The sequence below is a fragment of the Pipistrellus kuhlii genome, unplaced genomic scaffold, assembly GCF_014108245.1.
Source record: "Pipistrellus kuhlii isolate mPipKuh1 unplaced genomic scaffold, mPipKuh1.p scaffold_m20_p_13, whole genome shotgun sequence".
NCBI lineage: Eukaryota > Metazoa > Chordata > Mammalia > Chiroptera > Vespertilionidae > Pipistrellus > Pipistrellus kuhlii.
Genome location: NW_023425438.1, coordinates 17,521,569 through 17,540,023, shown reverse-complemented (window position 1 = coordinate 17,540,023; position 18,455 = coordinate 17,521,569). Strand labels below are relative to the sequence as shown.

The 18,455-nt window shown below is 35.9% G+C and overlaps 1 protein-coding gene across 9 annotated transcripts in view; it reads right to left on the bottom strand.

Annotated features, from left to right (window-relative positions):
• MTA3 (metastasis associated 1 family member 3) overlaps positions 1 to 18,455 on the bottom strand; it is a 111,159-nt gene that overhangs the window by 54,817 nt on the left and 37,887 nt on the right. For all 9 annotated transcript variants that reach the window (XR_004987403.2, XR_004987404.2, XM_036435147.2 and 6 more), the window contains exons 5-8: positions 13,504 to 13,567; positions 10,631 to 10,748; positions 3,033 to 3,135; positions 887 to 986 (exon numbers count right to left, since the gene is read on the bottom strand). Coding sequence is in view for 7 of the 9 variants with exons in the window: in XM_036435147.2 (XP_036291040.1) it covers positions 887 to 986; positions 3,033 to 3,135; positions 10,631 to 10,748; positions 13,504 to 13,567 (385 nt within the window). In the remaining 2 variants the exon portion in view is untranslated. The remainder of the gene's footprint in view (positions 1 to 886; positions 987 to 3,032; positions 3,136 to 10,630; positions 10,749 to 13,503; positions 13,568 to 18,455) is intronic.

The window sequence follows — 18,455 nt, the reverse complement described above, 5'->3', positions numbered from 1 at the left end:
GCACCAAAAAACATAATTTCAACACAAGAACAACATATAGAAAGAGTCCAAGTAAAGCTGAATTTAGAGTAGGTAGAGCAGGAAACCAAGAAGGCATTTAAATGTTGTAGATCTTCTTCAGTGCTGCCTAATCCAAGATAGATAACAATAATAATATTTCAATCCAAGCCATTTTAGAGAGAATGAAACATAAGACTAATCTGGTAGTGAGAACTCCTCAGAAGGAATCAAGAAAGAAATCCAAATCCTATCTCTGAAACCAGTTGTATAAACGGACCAAAAGAGAATTTCTTGAGCCTCTGAGTATACTTCTGCTAAAACAAATAATAAATAAATAAATAAATAACAATTACAGTAATAATTTAGGATATTAGATATAATAGAAAAGTGACCTCCAGACTGCTAAATACTAAAGAAAACAAAAGAGATGAAAACACTGGAGGATCTGAAAGTACCTGCCTAGAACAGTGTTTTTCAACCTTTTTTGGGCAAAGGCGCACTTGTTTCATGAAAAAAATCACGAGGCACACCACCATTAGAAAATGTTAAAAAATTTAACTCTGTGCCTATATTGACTATATATAAAGTAATTCTCTTGAATAGGAATCAAATAAACACAAAGAAAGTATTTTATAATTACTTTATTATGAAATATTAAGTAAAATAGTGAAAAATTATAAAATTCTTGTCTTGTCTGCACCTATGGCACACCAGGCAACATCTCGCGGCACACACTAGTGTGCCGCGGAACAGCGGTTGAAAAACGCTGGCCTAGAAGGAACACAATAGCCAAGATATGCTCTTATGTCTACCACACTGCTATTCTGGCTTTAAAATTAAACAAGTAGCCGAAGAGAGAACCCCAAGATTTCAAAGAGCAGCCTACCAGGGTGATGTCTCGAGAAGCTGCAGCTGCGCTCATGTGCAGACTCGGCTGCCGTACAGAACTGCTGCAATCAAGGGCTCGAGCGAATGTCCCAACAGCACTAAATAAATCACAAAAACAAAGAGAGAAAATCAAGACACTGTTAATTTTTTTATAGTTAACGAGACACATTCTGGTAGTGAATGAAAAATCAAGTTTTTGGATGTTTGAAAATCAAGTACCAAATAAAAATAGCATTTTCTATAAAATTTAAGAATTGACAAGCCAATTTACCATATATGAGTCATTATCATTAAATTAAGAAGAAGTAGGTTGTGAGGCATAAAGGAGGGAAAGATCTATTTTGAAACGCCACAGAGTAAACAATTTGGCATTCAAATGTGCTAAAAAACGAGAAGTGAATTAGCTAGAATTCAACTATTACTGCAAAGCAATTTCTGACCCCCCCTTTTTTAGCCCAACTTGTGAAATGCCAGTAACATTTTTCCTTGAAATATAGTCAACCTCTTCTTATGAGGCCTCAATATATATTTCCATTTTAAAGAATTACCACCTGATTATCATATGATTTAGAAAGACTTCCCACATGTAATGAACCCTCACTTTAAAAAATGAAACGACAATGACTTGCTCCTTGTCTATCTCTCTTTTAAACATGTTAGCTGAGAAAAAGGTTTTAAAATGTTGTAATTAAAATATAACACGTGAACAAAAAAGTACACATAGTACAGCTATAAAGTTATGGCAAAGTGAATGCATCCACATTACCAATATCCATGGTCAATAAACTGAAGATGACAGCACCCTACACTACTCCCTCTCTCCCTCTTCCTCCAAAAGAACCACGGTCCTGGATTCTAACACTACACTACAGGTTCAATTTACTCATTTGGGAACTTAAATAGAACTAAATATTATTATGTACTCTCTTTGTGTCCATCTTTTTTTGTTCAAAGTTATGTTTGTGGATTCATACATGCTGCTAGCTGTAGCTGTGTTCATGCACTCTCCTTGCTGTGGCACATCCTCTGCATGATGCTCCCCCTCCTCACGCCACTCTACTGATGCTGGATATTTGTTTCCAGTTTGGATAGTGATCTCTATGCCATCTATATGGGCCTTCTGGTTAGATGATAGCAGTTTACCAAAGCAGCTATACCAACTCATACTCCCACCAATAGGATGAGGGAGAAATAGAGGGAGACACTGATGGGAGAGAAAAACATTAATTGGCTGCCCTCGCTACCCTCCCCAAAAGGGATCAAACCTACAACCCAGGTATATGTCCTGACCAGGAATCAAACTGGCAACCTTTTGGTACACTGGATGACGCTCAACCAACTGAGCCACTCTGGCCAAGCTCAACATTATTTTTGAGATTTCTCTCTCTGTTACATATGGCTCTAATTCATTCATTTTAATTGTTGTAAAATAATATTCCATTTTAAGTATTACTGCTTGCTGATGTACTTTTAGGTTTTTTCCAATTTTTCTATTACAATGCTATGATAACCTCATTTCCCTCCTGCTTTGCAGGAGGAATTTAACCAGGGATCTCTTGATTCATGGATTGGCAGGCAACTACTGAGTCATATCACCCAGGCAAACATTATTCACTTTCATAAGTAAAAAAAATAAAAATAAATTCCTATCCCATTCATTTTATCAAGAAAAAAGGCAAAGAGGTCAGGTAGAGAGGAAGGAAGCCAGTTTGGCAGTCAGGCTTAGAGCTCTCAAAGGAGAGCCAGGTGCTGAGCAGGCGGCCTTCCCCATGCATGGGAGCAGGTAAGAGGAATGTGAGGCACGCGTTATTCTTGACACACGAATAATCACTGCTTTAAATTAAAGACATGGGATTTCAGGAGATGAATTTCCTCTTTATACTTTTGTGCAGTGCTTATATTTTTACAAGGTGTGTTTATTTTTTTAATCTATAAAATTTAATAAATCTATTTCATTTTTAAAATAGTAACTAATTATTAAAAAACCATCTTATTTAGGAAGTGGTGTGATATATATTAGGCTTTCTTACATAATTAGAAAAAAATAGAACCAAAGAAAAAAATCAGAATACAAAGAAAAGATGATATGTATAAATTCTTTTATAGAGAGAAAAGATATTTTTACTCAATAGTGTCATACTCACCGTGCTACAACTAAAAACTGGTCAATCTGTCGATCTGTAAGTGGGCTATTTGGGTCCCAAACTTTAACTTCCAATTTTGACTGTTCCCTCTCATCTGATTCTCCTGTCCGAGAGCAAAGAAAATGGAGTCTTATTACCCATAAGGCACATATACTGTCACATATGACTAATGACTGCGATAACCACAGCACTAAAAATGTACGGTAAACATTCATTTTTGTGTGTGTGTGTTTTTTTTTTTGTGTGTGTGTGTGTGTGTGGATTCTTTCAGACAGCAAATGTAGAACACTTTGTAAAGTGAACACTGATAAGAAATGCAACCACACCATATGGTATTTTCATTTGTCATTAACATGTATTCATGCTAAAGGATATAAAAACAAAAAAGCACTACTGCAGAAAGATGCTTAGACTATGATAAAACTTACACATAAATAACTATGCTACAAATAAAAAAACAAAAACAAAACCACAACCCTAGATGTCATAAGAGATATACAGATATGGCTGTAAAGCTCCACAGATTAGAGAAATCATTTCAGGCTGGTCAGGGAGTGAGGTCAAGCAGGAGGTGGCATTTCTGCTAAGAACTAAAAGGCAAAGGAGTTCACAGGACATAAGACTCAGAAAGGAACATGAGCAAAGTCAAGGGGCTTCCAAATGTGATAGAAAAGTAGTTTGTTTCGTCAGGAGTACACTAAGGGAAATCCGGGGAGATAGCTAAGAAAGTGGACTATGTACATGTTATTGAAGATGCCACAGAGATTTTCTGAAAAGGGGCGTAATGAGAATCCCTTGACTGTTTAGTAGGGGGGGTGACAAGACCAGAATCAAACTTCTCATCTCACATTTAACAACGGTATGTGATTTGCTCTATGGACACGCCCGATGAAGACAGAACGACGTGGTATTGACAATGATAACAGATAGCAAAGAGAGATTTAGGGATGTCAGGGACAGACTGGAGGCAGCGGGTAGATTTCAAGCCTCAAAAAGAAAACAAAAAAAACCCTACAGAGATGGTACAGGCATTAACAGAAAGAAGACTGAGATGATGCAGGAAGCTTTGTTTTAGAAATAGCTCACAAGGAGATATAACCATCAGGCAGGACTCAATGTGAGGACGAAGGGTAGTAAACGGTAACAGATTTGGGAGTTGACTGAAGTTTTGATTTACAGCTATGGATTTCCTATCAGCTAGGGACTGGTTTGGGCTTTGTTTTGCTTTTGAATCACTCCATCTACAAAATCAGGCAGTGCCTTGCACTGACTGACATACTATGAAGCTAAACATCCCTGACAAGCTCAGGCTACGGGCTTCTAATGTGTTCAGTCCTGGTATAGGGGCAAGCAAGCTTCAATAGCTCACACAGAGAAAGAGGGAGGACAGAATCAGCCATTCTACCTGTAGTCTCCTAAGTCAACCACTGCTGCCAGGCTAGGGACTTGCCATCCTGCCCCTGTTCAAAGGCAGATAACCAGAGAGCCAATCGCCACCCCCAACATAAAGAAACGCAAGCAGAGTAGAAAGAGTACTGGCCAAATAGATCTAAGGTGCTGGGAAGGGTTTCATTTTTCACTGTTTACAATTCTCAGCTGAGCCAAGACATTCAACATTAGGTTCATAGTTAAAAACAAAAAAATTGCAAACTGTGTAAAGCTTGAGGAAGAAGTATGTCACATTTACACTTCTCTATATCTTCCAGTAGTATATTTTAAGTAAGTTAAATAGTAATGATAAAAAAAAGATAGTAATGATGAAAATAAAAATTTGAGATCTTAATTTTTAAATAATACCAGATAAAATAACAATGCTACTCAATATTGAGCCTCTCTCTGATATATACTCCAGAACGAAAGGGTAAAACTGACATTTAATTTTCAAATTCTAGTAAAATTGATATTTCAATCTCACCCATCCATTCGGCAGCACACAGCAGAAAGAGAATCCCATATAAGCATTCTAAAATAAATTCGCTGCAAACAATAAGAAAACACTCCTGGATGCACTTATACTAACACCTAAGATACAGATTAATACCATGAAATAAGAACAAAAATAGCAACAACAAAATGAAGATAGAAATGTTCTATATCAAACAGTCACTCTAAACTAAATAAGGATTCCCCGTTTTGGATTTAACATATAATAACATTTATTTAACAGTTTGATCACTTTACAATTAAAAAAAAAACTTTTAAGAAGCTCTTGAATAACCTTATTTGGAATCTATATAACTAAGTTCTCAGCTAAGTGTCAGGAGTATTCCTTGGAATGGTCTTGGTAACTGTAGTCTGAGCCAGAGGCTGGACCAAGATTGATTAATTCCATGCTCTACTCCTGTTCATTCCAGTCATCACAATAATCTGACTTTCCTCCTCCATTTATGATAATCTGCTCAAGTCTCACATCATCAAATCATCCAGTACATGAAGATCTCCCTAATATCTGGATTCCCACTGAATGTATTTACCAACAAACTGTATGAATTGTGAATTAGCATCCTATTTTGGCACCAGGGACAAAGGTCAGTCAATCCTTTGTCTCCTTAAACCCTGGACTAATGCTTCCACCACTGAGATATAAATCATATGTATAGTTTCAACAAAATAAAAAATGGAATCCAGGGTGCAGATGTTTTTGAACACAGAGAAATATCTTCATAAGCCCCTTCATCTATAATTCTAAGCTTCTCCATAGTTGGGTGTGTGTTTTTTTTTCAATTACAATTTACTTTTAGTATTTTGCATTGGTTTCAGTTGTATAATATAGTGTTTAGACAGCCATATAGTTTTAACATAGTAGGAAGTGCCACAGATTTTGAAGCCACTAAATCAGCCACTACTTGCACTAGAGAAAGATATTTCTGTAAAACGTCCGTCTTTTTTTTTTTTTTTTTTTTTTTTTTTTTTCTTAAGCTCCCTGTAAGAATACAGGGATCGTGGGAGATTTCTGGATCATGGGAGAAAGTCTTAGACGAACTTCCACACCATAATGACATTTTCTACTTACCTACTGCACCTGCGTGAGCTAATTCAAGGACTTAACGCATATGTGGTAGCACAGAGACTATTAATGTAACTCTTTAACTCTCAAAGATAGAGACCTCCTGAAGTTCTCAAACACTGACAAGAGAACTAGTACAGCAGACAGTGGTGACCAGGAGAAAAACAACTGTAGTAGCTAGCAATGAGTGTTAAGAGCTGCGCTAAATAAATTACTTCATTTGGTCATCACAACCCTATTATACAGGGTGGAGCAAACATAGGTTTACAATTGTTCGTGTGGTAAATAATACAATAATTAATAAATAAGAATATAAGAATAAGCTTTTTCATACACTCACAACTGTAGACCTACTTATGCCCCCTATATATGTACATACATTATTTCCTTTTGGAAGGGGAAGAAATGGGATTTAGAGGCGTTTTTCCAAGGTTATTCAGCTAAAACATAGCCAGCCAGGTTTTACCCAAACCTGTGAATCCACTCAGTATAGTTTAATAATTTAATGTTACTATGCTTTTTAGCAGCCACAATTTTAATATGTAGATTTCTTTCTTAAATGTTCAGTGTTACAACACAGTGAATTAATCATTCAAAAATTTGCACATTATAATATATTTTTCTACAGAAAATTCTCTAGGTGCTTTATTCAAACTCAATGAAGATTTAAAATCTCAAAGAACCCTTTACCTTCCTTTGCAAATTACATTCCAATCCAGATATTCAGGAGTTTGTAAGATGGTGAGCAGTCACAAATGAATCACAAAAAGATTTATTCCCTAGCAAGACAAATGCCACAACAATATCTTAGAATCCATTAAGATATGTTCACAAAGAATGTAAGCCTGTAATATATTCTGGCATGGTGCTGATGCTGCCACCTCCTCAGGATATTAATTCAAGTTCTGCAACCCATGCCAGTGCAAACTGGAATCTGGCCACTGATCAAATGTACCCACTCAAGAGCATCAAAGCAAATATCTGTTCTTTTTCTAAAAAATGTTTTCATTGATTTTAGAGAGAGGGGAAGGGAGAAGAAGAAAGAGAAACATCAATGACATCCATCAGCTGCTTCCTACATGCACCCCAACGGGGGAGGGAGCCCACAACCTGGGCAAGTGCCCTGACTGGCAATTGAACCAGTGACCTTTCGGTGCACAGGCTGATGCTCAACCAACCAAACAAGCCACACCAGCCAAGCCATAAATATCTTTCTGGAATATGATATTTTCTACTGTTTAATTTCCCTGCAAACAGGGAAACTAGCTATATATGGAAGTTTCTAGAATGACAATATCCATGTTTTTCAAGTGTGGTTTAACCACTGGCATACCTATTTGCAGCCCAACACACTTCCCTTGACAAAACATTAATTAGAAAAAAGAAAGGGGTCCTTAAATCTTGTATGTACTAGTAACTGACTACTTATTTATACTGAAAAGAAACATTTAGTATATGTTAAATGCTTTAAGCTGAAATAAGAGACTAAAGTGACTTCTTCAATTATATAAAAAATATGGTGGTTTTCTATGTTAAAGTTGAATACTTACAAATAAAGCCAATAAGTTATACACTTAAAAATAAGCTTACCAAGTAATGCACAAAATCTACATGACTAAACCTATATATTTTTTAACTCCCACAAGACCCCAAAATGGCCTGAACAAAGGGCAAGACATCCTTGTTTCTGATTAAGATGTTTTAACCTCATCAAAATGCCTGTTCTCCTTAAAATAACTTAAATATTAACTGCAATCCCAATTAAAATAGGAAAATTGTTATTTTTCCTGTCTGGTGTTTGTCAAGCTGATAATCAAACTCATTTTAAAAAATGATACAGGGACTAGCCTCACCAGATATTAACACATATCTCAGAGTCTCTATAATTACAACAGTGAGTTACTAGAGCAGGAACAGACAAATAGACCAGTGGAACAGAACAGAAACCTCAAAAGCAGACCCACATATTGCTCAATATTATGAAATGATCAATCACCTTCCAAAGTAATATATAATGTTAATACAATTTCAGTCAGAACCCTAATAAATCTGGAAAAGAAGAAATTGACAAATTGATGATAAAATACCACAGTATGGGGGAGGGGTGTGTGTGGAATCTTAACAGATGAGACTTTTCCACTAATAAATTTTTTAAAAAGTAAGGGAAAACTTGCCCTGTCATAAAACATATACTAAGAGATAGATAAAATAAACTTGAATCTCTAACACATAAAACTGCTTGGACTATACTATATAATAAAACTCTACTATGCAAATTGACCGAACATCGGAACAACTGGTCACTGTGATACGCACTGACCACCAGGGGGGGCAGACACTCAATGCAGAAGCTGCCCCCTGAGGGTCAGTGCACTCCACAGAGGGAGCACCACTTGGCCAGAAGCCCAGCTCACAGCTGGCCAGCAGCAGTGGCGGAGCCTCTCCCCCCTCCATGGCAGTGCTAAGGACCCCTCGGGCGATATTCGAGTGTCAGTTTGGGCCTGCTCAGGGGATGCCTGACTGATAGCTGTCTAGTCATTCCTCTTACTTAGAAGAACCTCAAGTCCATTTTGAGAAGGATTATAGAGTAAATTATTGCATTTTATGTATTATTGTTTCCTAAAATAATATTTTTTAAATTCTAAGCTAGGTGAATATATTTTGCAAATTATAGCACTATGTGTAACATTTTAAAATCAAGTATTTTTTTAATAATAATTTAGTGAACACTAAATGATGTAAGACGAATATCAAACATTAAGGACTATAAATATCCAAAAATTGTTTCTGGAAGACAAGCTGGTTTGCACAAATCAGAATGTAAGTAAATGCAATCTCCCAGCTATAATAAATTGATATAGTCGAGTTAAAAAAACACACAAAACACACATGTCCCAACACAGTTGAATACAGACACAGCATTCTGTTCTCCAACCTTAATCATTACTGACTGACCTTTCCTGATATTGAAGTTCATGAAGATGTGAAAGTCTGCAGCCTGCATTATTCACAGCCATCCCACCTACCCACCACTGACACCAATGAGTCCTACGATTCACAAACTCTATCCTGAGTACCTGCTGATCTAACTTTTCTGCATGCATATTCTAGAAGGAAGGCAAGGTAGAGAGACGAACCTATGGAAGAGCTCATATGCTTTAATAATCAGAGGGGGAAAATAAAAAGATTTATTTCTGTAAATAATGCAAATCACACAGGTCTGAAAGAAAAAGACTAGTAAATTCTAAACTTCTACATGACAAAAAATAATATAAAATATATTTACATCACTGTTAAAATGTTTTAAAAATAAAATAATGAAGTGGGGAAGGGTGCTTAGGGTATTTGTAGACAAAGGACAAATACTTTTGTATTTGTTTACCTTTAATATTCAAAGAACTCCTGCCAGTACATAAAAAGGTATATAACCAAGGAGAAAATACACAAGGAATTTACAGAAGGGCTAAAGATAACTAAGACAAGCATAATCTCAAATTCTAAATCTTTTTGAAAATTAAGATGAGAATTCAAAATGTGAAGGGGGAAAAAATCCCTCATCATCTCAGCATTGCTGAAGGCATCTGGTTCTTTCATTTATAAGTTAATACAGAATTTCTGAATGGCAAAGAAGCATTTTCAATATCTAAAATGTACATTCCATTTCATTTCCAAGGAGTTATGCTTGAAAACTATTTACACAGCATAAATATATGTGTAGCTTTTCTAACAGCATCATTTATAATGATCAAGATAAAAAAAATCCTAAACATCTATCAACAGGAGACTGGAAAAAGAAATTACCATACGTCTATGCAAATCTGAGAACTGAACAGTCACTAAAAGGAACAGTCACTCTATTCATGGGAAAAGATGCTAAAGATTCACTGCTAACTGAAAGAAGAAGTTGCAAATATAATGTGCAACCTGCCACTGCACATGGACCATTCCTGGGTGAAGTATAAGCCAAAGTGGGAACAAAATAAACATCCCCTATTTGATCAGAGTTTTGAAATGAAGAAAAGGGGATGACATTTATTTCCTATGCTATACATTTCTTTATTTTGTGTCTCATTTTTTAATGTAAGAATGTTTTACTTTTGAAATCAGAAAATAAAAGCTTTGAAGTATGCAGTTATAATATATGTTTTGCTAGGAAGATGTTTTTAAAATACAAAGCTTGGAATCTCTTTGTTACATAAAGCTACTTGGCTGAGCCAAAATCTCCACCAAAAGGTAGCTGTTCACTAGATTTCATGGCCTCCTCTGATAGATGGCTTACGGGCACTCAGGATCTCAAGGCACGAGCATGCCACATTAAAACACAAATTCAACAACATGAATGTTCTTACATTTGCCCTTTAAAAAAAAAAAAAGAGTGAAAACAGCCAAAACACTCATAAAAATATAAAATCGAAAATGAATAATTGATGAAATAAATTATTATCCCTTGTTTTTTCTGCAATTCTAAAATTGGAAGAACCCTTTTAAACTTTAGCCTAAAAATTGCTTCTCCCATCTGAAGAAACCGATGTTTGAGTTTTGAGATACAGTATATGTTCTCATAGTGCTTGAAACCCAAAGAAAAACATACCTTCTGAGAGCATTTCTGGAATGTCTGCTTGATATCTAGGTCCCACTCTGATTTCACCTTTGTCAGCTAATAGTGTTTTCACAGAGGGGTCATAGACCAATGAGTAGAAAAAGGTATCCTGAAAAAAAAAGATAGAAAATATCTGGGTAAACTTTTTATGTACAATAAATCCAATGTCATAATCCTGAAACCAGAGAACTTCAGAGAGTGTATAAAATTTCACTTTGATGAATAAAATCATAAATGTTTAAGGAGAACATGAAGTTATTGCCATTATGAAATACAGTACAATATTAAATCAAGCCAAAACAAATAGCTTAGAATAAAAGTATATTATAAAGATTTATTATTTGTTCTAGTCTAGAAGAAAACCATTCTACTGCTCTAAAACAGGATTTTGAAAAGCTAGCAAAGTTAAGCCATGTAAATCAAAGGTAAGACACCTAAATATATCACTTAAGCCTCCAAAGTCCACGCTAAACAATATGGATGCCTTCATAGATAATAGGCACTCTTACTTTTCGAGTGTCCATCCGCCATTTTATTAAAATATTAAAATGAACACACACCCACATTAAATAAACTATAGAAGAGCTGAGCTTTTATACAGTTTACTAAAGTGTCGCACTGTAAAATTTTATAATTAAACATTTATTAGTTGTAATTCTGTAGTTCTCCTTTAAATTCTGAAGCATTCATATACACACATAGGTAGGTATATTAATATACCACCTCCATCAGCACACCCACCTGACTATCTGTGGTCCCATAAAATGCAATAGAGCCCTAGTTACTGAGCCTAATATTATAGATAAGAAGACCCAGCCACCAGTCCTTTGCTGAATTCTGGCCATCTGAGCCAGTAAAGTCTTGTCCCTGCCTTCAACTGTGATTCTGAGGGTCACCTACTGTGTGAACCTCTCTATTATATTCTGGAAGGGCCCATCATTATCATCAGCACTTTACCAAGACCCAGCCAAGCAAACTGCAAATAGGAGTCAGATGATAAAGCTTTCTCCTTTCAAGGTCTTACAGGCTAGGTAACAGGAAAGGAGATACTAAGAAATTCTGCAGAGTTTTAATCATGCTTCACTGTCAAAAAGATTAAACAGTAAAACTGTTCAAAAGTCACACCATTATGTGGCAATCTATGCAAGTAAAAAATGCTAAGGAAAAGAAAAAAATCTGCAGATTATATAAACCTCCTTAATAAATTGGGGGGGTGCAGGGCAAAGACAGACAGTACACAATCAGAATTGTTATTCCTTTATTTTTTTAAGACAGGAGCAACAACGAATGTTACTAGGTAACTAAAGCTGTTACCACTGGCTCACCATCAGCTTTAAAAGTAGAGGCACTTCAGGTCACTTTTAATCTGTGAAATGTTAGTATAGTATTCCATAAAAACAAGATTCTGGGTCCTGGCCAGTGTGACTCAGTTAGTTGGGCATCATCCTATAAACCAAAAGGTTGCTGGTTCCATTTCCAGTCGGGGTGTGTATGGGAGGCAACCAATTGATTTTTTTCTCTCACATTGATGTTTCTCTCTCTCTCCCTCTCTCTAAAATCAATGATATTGAGTAAAGATTTTTTAAAAACTTTTTGTTAAAGTTTCCTTAAATATACTGCTACAGGTCAGATCCTATCTCAGAGATTGACAAAAGAGTAAATGGTGAAAAAACAAACACCTTTGCAAACTTTCACCTATTACAGTCCTTAGCGTATCCAAATTGCTAAAAATAACATAGAAGGCAAAAAATAACATTTTTTAAAAACCCACTCAACAATCAAATATACCAATAAAATACACAGAAACATAGTGAATGTTTCCTCCTTTTAATTCTGCTTTTGTGCTCATTTCTAGCATTATCATTTTCCACGTTATTATCAACCATTCTGTTGGACAGTCTGATGTGAGTACTCTTTTCCTTTTCTGAATTTCACAAGCATAAGTTATAAGGACTCTTAGCCTTTTTTCTGCCTTAAATATTAATTTCCCTTTAGTTTTCTTTATTAGAGTTTCTAATACAGAGTAGATCCACATATTTTATCAATCCTTTCATTTATGTTTTTTTTTCATTTGAGATAAGAGGAGTATGATATTGAGTATGATAAGAAATATGCCCCTTTAATTCTTTTTTAAAAATACACACACACACACACACACACACACACACACAAAAGATTTCGGGGAAACAAAAACACCATGAAACTATTTATAAAGGTTAAATACTGAAGCAACACCATCAGTAAAACGTTTCCCCATAATACAAATGGTAATAAGTCACATACAACTGTGGAATATTCTGTTTATAAGCATTTCCTCCCTTCATTTAAGCACATGCTCGAATTCAACCTGCTAAACATAGATAAAATTTTTCTTGTTGAAGTTTACAGAAAGAAATATTTTTAGTTGACTAAGTTTATTAGGGTTCCAGGAAAGAAAGCACACCACCAATGGTAAAATCTCATCTAAAGAGTCTAAAAGAAAAGCTATTTATTAATAACGACGCTGGCAACAAAACAAACAAACAAAAAGCAGAAAGGAAGACCAATTACAGTAAAGTCATGTTTTCATAAAGCCAAAATATTTCTTCTACCAGCTAAATCACGTGCTGTACTTTATACAGCTTTTCATTACCAACTGAAAAGAGAGAAACAGACAGACACAGGGTTTTTTGTCAATTCTTGCCTCAACCAGAAAAATCGAATTATCCAAATGCATTTTAGTGATTATACTTTTACTATAATACTGCTATGGTGGTGCAATAATTTGGTACAAAAAGAAATTAATTCAAAAGATATGGCTTTATGCAAAAAAAAAGAAAGAAAGAAAGAAAAACACATAGAAAACAAGAATAATTGTGAATTACCTCTTTATCGAGATATGACAATACTGACTCTGTCTCATTCAGAAGGGCAACGCTGCATTTCCCCCTGTTGAAAGAAGGGAAAAGTGAATGAACAAATAAGCGTTTAAGAGAGGTACTCCCCCTTCACAGTAGTGACCTATGCAAAGTAAGGAATATTCAAAATGTAAAGCTGCTATTAAAAACCCAGTTAGGAGTATTTGTAAATGTATATATGTAAGACTGGCTTTACAATCCTGTGTTGCATAACCTAAAACATAAGACTGTTTTTGTAGACATTTATAGAGAAGCTAACCTCTATAAATGGAAAGAACTGTTAGACGGTAAACACTTATATCATAAAGCACTTCGTAGTTATTTCTTAATCATTCAAGAAAAAAAGAGTACAATGAAAAATCTTCAGATTAAGTCAGTTTCTGAGTTTATAATGATAAATATGAGGAGGTTTTATATTTTCCAAGCAAAGACATTATATAAACAATGAAAGCCAGTATCTAATATAACCTCCAGATTTGTAAAGAAGCCACTGCATATGATAACCTAAAATAATACACATTCATATCAGGATTAACTAACTTACCTTTATTGAAATTGCTCTAAATACTAGTTAAAATTTAAACACTAGGAACTTCTACAGAGCAAGGGGCAAAATAACGATCGACAGGCTTGTGCGGACCTTGAAGTTTGATAGCAATTATCTTTGATCCTAAGTCCTGCGTCTGAGTTTGGAAATTATGTCAATTTTAAAAGGCTGGTCTAGACTTGAGAAAAAGTAAGGTTATCCTGGAAAAGCATTTTAAAAATTATCCTCCCTAGCTTGAAAAATTCAACATAGTTATATATGTGACAGGAGGATTTTTAAAATATATTTTTATTGATTTCAGAGAGGAAGGGAGAGAGAGGAATAGAAATATCAATAATGAGAATCATCAATTGCTGCCTCTTTCAGGACCCCCACTGGGCAACATGACCTCCTTATTCATGGACTGATGCTCAACCATTGAATTTTGACTGTTCAAGTGAAAGATTTTCATCAGGTCTCAAAAATATTTTCTAAATATGATGTTATTTAATTTTCTAAACAATTCAAACTTGCTCCCCACAAAATAACAAGCAAAAATAAACACATTATGGGAATATAGTCCACCGTCTATATGTATAAAAGGCTAAGTGACCGTCTGACCATCCAGTACCTATGACGCACACTGACCACGAGGGGGCAGGTGCTCCATGCAGGAGCTGCCGAGCTGCAGTGACTTGGCAGTGGTGGTTCTGGGTGAAGCGTCCTGACACCAGAGAGGAGGGGGCCCGATTCCTTGCGGGGCTGCGTGATTCCTCCTTCGGCCACGGCTTATGCTGTTGCTGGGGCTCTGCTGGCCCTGGATCTGGTTGACTGCACACTTGCATTTGCGTTCCACACCCTGTACGACAGCAGCTTTGCAGAGTGCCTTCTCTTACTCTGGGACCCCTCAGGGGATGTCGGAGAGCCAGTTTCAGCTGATCCCCACCGGCAGAGCCAAGGGGCCCCACCTGCTCACTCCGCAGATGCCCTCGAGCTGCAGCACCTCCGCAGGCGCAGCCCCAGGTGCAGCCTGCTGGGAAGGGACAGACGGAGGTTGGCTCCAGGGCCTGTCTGGCCTGCCTTGCCCAGTCCTGCCCCATTGGCCACCACCTGCATTAGTCCCTGCACCAGAGCCAGCACCTCAAGCCAGCGCTGCAAGTCAGCATGGCAAGCCCGAAGACCCGAGTTTGAGTTTTCTTTTTCTCCCCCTACTCCCTCCACAGGTGCCCTTCAGGCCCAGAATTCTCAGTAATTTCCTTTCAACGTGCACGACTCCGTGTACCGGGCAGGCCACTACTATTACATTAACTAGGTATGTCACCAGGTGAGGGGGGGGGGGTGTATCACTTCGTAGGAAAGTATATATATGCCCTGGCCAGTGTGACTGGGTTGATTGAAGCATTATCACATACACCAAGGGATGGCAGGTTCAATTCCCAGTTGGGGCACATGCCCAAGGTGAGGGTTCAATCCCTGGTTGGGCATCTGTTGGTTTCTCACATCTCTCTTTCTCTCTCCCCCCAAACTCCTCTTCTTCTGTCAAAAAAATCAATTAAAAGTGTTTTAAGTATATGATTGTCTAATCACTATGGTATACACCTGAAACCAATTAAAATAATATTGGTGCAAGCTGTATTAGAAAAAATTAAATTAAGAAACAATTCAAAGGAAAAAAATACAAGTAAAATACTAGCACATAGGTTAAAAAAAAAAGTTTTCTAAACATTTCGCAACACTTCTATATTTCTCAAATTTAAAATCATTTTCTCCTCATAAAAACATCTTTTTCTGGTAATCACCTTAGGTTAATTAACATCACTTCAAAAGATAAATCCAATCTCTATTTTGGTTACCAAGAGTTATAAAGGCTTTCTATTTTTCTAATATATTTTATTCATGCATATTACTGAAGCAGAAAAATTAACTTTATTACTTCAATACACATAATAACACTCAAAAGTCAACAACTACCTGACATGCTTTCACAAAGGTCAAAATTATAAGTGGGAAATTGCTCTGTTGCTGTAAGCACATCACAGCAGCCACAGAGCTTCTGACCTGTGGCTATGCGCTCCCCGTGCAGCATGCTTAAGGAATAAATGGGCTTTCCAAAAATAAGCTCCATTTTTTTTTTGCCTCAATAACAGTTAACAGAGCAATATTTGTAACAATTAATACATTACCTAGAAGAAATAAACTCGTTTTTGTTAAGTTCTCAAAAGTTGAGTATTTTTTAATGGGAGGAGCAAAATCTGCTAAATGTTATCTTAATAGATACCACTTTCTTTAATAGTCACTTGAATTTTAAGGGTTTAACAGTCACTGGAAATTCATATAAACTATATAGCATACTTAAAGTCTCCTCCAAACTGTCTGAAAGGACAAGAGAAGTTAAACTGAATAATTAAATCATTATTTTCATAATTATATTAGGAGACAGGAAATACTGGTTATACTGTTTTATAGGCACATGATTAAAAAACACCAACAGGATACCTCAGCCAATCTAAATTATAAATTATTTGGGGCAATAGAGCTTTTATGCAAAAATGAAAGGATAATAGGTGATTTTAGTTTTAAATTTTCTTTACTGTAACTATTATATATTGCACTTTTCCCAAATTAAAAATGAAAATCCAACACAAAAATATTCATGTACACGTATTAACAGCTAACAAAGCAGGATGTCGGGTCAGAATTATTTTATGAAGTATGATTACATGATAAACACGAACTACATGCCAAGAGTTGCTGAGAAAAGTAGTTTAAATGAGATTTAAAGTGTTGTCTTCCTTTATGCTGAACAAATGTTGGCACATAAACACATGCTAAATTCTAAGAAAACCCCAAACTAAAGGAATTATTATCAAACTCTGAATATGATTTACAATATTTTAAATCTCAAGCAATGATCCTCATTTTAATCTTCCATAATACTGTAATTCTTAGGGAATAAAGATACCCAAACATGATGATAAAATATATCAAAGACCATACACAAAGAAAGAACACTCCAGGCCCGTATAATTATTCATACTGCTTTTCTACAGGGAACCATGCAAGCGCAAGGAATTTCCATGAAGATAATATACTATCTCACAGATCATTCAAAAAGGTCTTTTAAAATATACTGTCTCAGAAACTGCGCTGGGATAGATGGACAGGTGAATAAACAACACAACGTGGTGCCATGTTTAATGGCAGGTGCTGATCACCCTACTGTTTGCTTATCAGGATGTCCTGTATAATCCAAGAAATTCAAAAACCGTATGTAAAAGTGGGCATAGAGGTAATATATTTCTTTTACCTAAAGATGTTATCAATCTGAATAAGTGAAAAAGAAAGTTTAAATTAGCATCCATTTCCATACTGCCTGAAGAATTTCCTTCAGTTTCACACAACTGTAGCTTGTGGAATGATTCAGAATGTACCTACCCTGCTTGGAAAAAATCCAAATTTCTTAGGCACACCAGTCTGAATGAATCCAAGCATCTTGGGGAAGGATCAGGAATCTACCTGATCAACAAGCATCACCAGTGACCTTAAGGCACGCTGAACTTGGAATACCACTACAGGTGCAAGGTCTGCTTTAAACTTAGTCATTGTTCAATGAAAGCCATTATTTCTTCTTCTTTTTCTAAAGGCATTTTTCTTGCTGGCCTTATGAGTTTACATTTGCTCTGAAGACTTTTTCATATAAAAAACCATGCTAGGTTCTGTGATTGGAAATTCAGCAAATAGATGGTTTTATGAAGCATTGTATCCATTAAATACAATAAACAACCAAATAAAATAATGAAGCTCAAAGATCTACCATGCTTTCAGAACTATTAGAAATTCTGAAGAAAATTATTTTTAAAACTGAATCCTATGCTTAAAAAAAATCTCCATTCAACGGTGAAAAACATTTTCAGGTAAGTAAACACTAAAAACTTTTTACATTTTAGAAGACTAATGGAAAGGAAAAAGCAAAACAACTGCCATACTCTAAGGAAAACAGAAGGTTGAACTAGAAAGAGTACCAGTATGTGAGGAATATTTACAAGTCATAAAATACAAAGATTGATCATTAAGTTAAATAAAAGTTGTGATATACTGGAAACAGAAGGGAAAGTGAAGGGAAGGAAGAGGAAGTAAAGAGAGATTTCTAAAAGTGAAAAATTAACAGTAGCAGTGTCAGAGTGGTAAACATGCGGAAGCCACTGCCAGAGAAGCTGGAAATGACTGCAGCGGGGGAACAGGGTTCGTGACTATTCAATATTATTAGACAGCAATAGACATTTATTTGATTTTAAAAATAAATTTAAAGCAAAAGGGGGGATCCTCATTAGATAAAGTGCATAAATTTGTATTGGTTACAATGTTATTGACATATGTTGTGGGGGCTATCCTG